Source organism: Cebidichthys violaceus, unplaced genomic scaffold (assembly GCF_023349555.1).
Source record: "Cebidichthys violaceus isolate CVI_PGR_0920_01 unplaced genomic scaffold, fCebVio1.0.p SCAF_43, whole genome shotgun sequence".
Classification (NCBI taxonomy): domain Eukaryota; kingdom Metazoa; phylum Chordata; class Actinopteri; order Perciformes; family Stichaeidae; genus Cebidichthys; species Cebidichthys violaceus.
Window position 1 is genome coordinate 1,972,681 of NW_027176628.1, and position 2,500 is coordinate 1,975,180.

Consider the following 2,500-nt stretch of genomic DNA (forward strand, 5'->3'; position numbering starts at 1 on the left):
ATCAATTCATTCATTTTTGTAGTTTTTATTATTTATCATTTTAACGTTTGTTTTATTTTTTGTATTTAAGACAAAAGTGAATTACATGAAATTCACTTTTGTCTTTCAAGCTGTAATTCAGTTTTATTAATTAATAATAAAGACATTTTGGTTTAGTTTGGGGGGGGGGGCATTAATCAGGATGATGAATATTGTTCTGAGACAAACTACAAACATGTTTAATTATTAATAAACAATAAAGACGTTCATCAAGTTATCAGAAGTTTTATTAATTAATTCATTAAGTTAAAGAAGAAAACATTGTTTACTTTGTAACATCTTGTTCAGACTAATAAAGATTGATTGAATTCTGAGACACTGAAGTCTTCAAACTTCATAAATAAATGAAAACTGTCGTTTGTTAAAAACTTTATTAATAAAACAATCTATGAAGTAAAATGTTCATCTCGTTAACTTAAAACCTGAAGACACACACACACACACACACACACACACACACACACACACACACACACACACACACACACACACACACACACACACACACACACACACACACACACACACACACACACACACTAGTGATTTTGTGACAAGAAACATTCCCACTAACCCTAACTACAGTCTTAAAGGAACCACGTGTGTGTATGTGTGTGTGTGCGCGCGTGTGTGTGTGTGTGTGCACGTGTGTGTGTGTGTGTGTGCACGTGTGTGTGTGTGTGTGTGTGCAGTGACCTCACTGTTGAATGTGAACACATTTAAAACTGCAGAAAAATATCATGTGGTTTGATCAAAAGAAGAGGAACTAAATGGACCTGTTGTTTGTTTGTTGTGTTGTTTGTTTGTTGTGTTTGGTTGTGTGTGTTTGTGTTGTTTGTGTGTGTGTTGTGTTTGTGTTGTTTGTTTGTGTTTGTTTGTGTTGTTTATTTGTTGTGTTGCTTGTTTGTGTTGTTTGTTGTGTTGTGTGTTTGTTTGTGTGTGTTTGTGTTTGTTTGTTGTCTCAGAGCTGAACGTCTCTTTAGTTTGTCTGAAACATGTCAACATTAATATTAATAAACTCATGACGTCATCACTAAAGTTAAACACTGATTGTCCTCCTGAAGGAGACCCGACATCGTGTCTCTCAGCTGGTCTGGGACCAGGTCTGGGATCAGACCCGGTCTGCCGTCTTGCTGTTGAGTCCCAGAGCCTGAACCACGTCCAGACTGAGCCCGCTCTTCAGAGTCCTCCTCACTGAAACACACACACACACACACACACACACACACACACACACACACACACACACACACACACACACCACACACACACACACACACACACACAAATATAACATTATTATTATTATAATAAATATATTTATATGTAGACTACATGATCCGGTCCTTCAGGTCGCTATAGGATCTATCTGGTCCAGGTCTGGGTTCAGACTGATGTGTATCACAGAGGATTGACTGAGGAAGTAAAAACAGAGATAAGAGTCTGTTATGGACACAGAGAGTCTGAACCAGAGTCAACCGGCTGAGGGGACCGAGACTCATGCTGGTTCTGGATCAGACTGCAAGGGGGGCATCTCAAGACCAGGTCTTTTAAAAAAAATAAAAAGCCAAATGAGACGTAACTTTTCTTGTCTTTTGTATCGAGGACTTTCTTAAAGTCCATCAGACCAGCAGAGGATCAGATGCTGAACCAGATCCACATCGGACCGCATACTTACACGACTTCCTGTTCATGCGGGACCGCTTGCGGGTCTTGGGACTGGACGGTCTGTCGGACGGATTCTGGGTCACAGACTTGACCAGTCGGTCCATGATCTCGTCCGTTGCGTCGTCCTGGGAGCTGGTCCCGTCTTCTCTGGCTACGAACGTCTGGGACGGACTCACACTGCCCAGACCTGAAGACCAGAGCCAGAATCAGAACCACATCCCACAGAACCATGAAGAGGACATGAGGAGGACACGGAGAGGACATAAGGAGGACATGAGGACAAGGAGAGGACATGAGGAGGACATAAAGAGGAAATGAGGAGGACATAAGAGGACATGAAGAGGAAATGAGGAGGACATAAAGAAGACATGAGGAGGACAAGGAGGACAGTGTTGAGGTCCTGGTCCAGAGTCCTGGAGGAGGAACTAGACTTACTGCGGACGGCTCTGGAGCGTCTCAGGCCTCTCTGGTCCACAGTCAGACTGTCGGTGCTGATCAGCAGGTTCTTCATGTTCTCATGTTCCTCCTGACCAGGCTCTGCCTCTGGGGAGACAGGGGAGGAGCCATCCTCCTGAGGCACCGCCCCCGAAAACTTTTCCGTCTGAGAGGAAGAGGAGGAAGAAGAAGAGGAGGAAGATAAGGAGGAAGAGGAGGGAATAAAGGGAATACTAATGATTAATAAATGTTTTTAACATCACAATAGAGACAGAACCCGATCCAGTATCAAGTGGACCTGATCCAGGATCACGTAGTCCTCAGCGTTACCTCTGTGATCATCTTGCCCCTGGTCTTG

At 43.2% G+C, this 2,500-nt stretch overlaps 1 protein-coding gene across 1 annotated transcript in view; it reads right to left on the reverse strand.

The window, feature by feature from the left end:
- Positions 1-395: 395 nt before the first annotated feature.
- Positions 396-2,500, reverse strand: part of fhod1 (formin homology 2 domain containing 1) — a 40,593-nt gene continuing 38,488 nt past the window's right edge. Inside the window, 4 exon segments of the mRNA XM_068728723.1 lie at positions 396-1,233; positions 1,718-1,894; positions 2,143-2,308; positions 2,473-2,500. The exon segment at positions 2,473-2,500 is cut by the window's right edge and continues 165 nt beyond it. Coding sequence (XP_068584824.1) covers positions 1,151-1,233; positions 1,718-1,894; positions 2,143-2,308; positions 2,473-2,500 — 454 coding nt within the window. The 3' untranslated portion in view covers positions 396-1,150.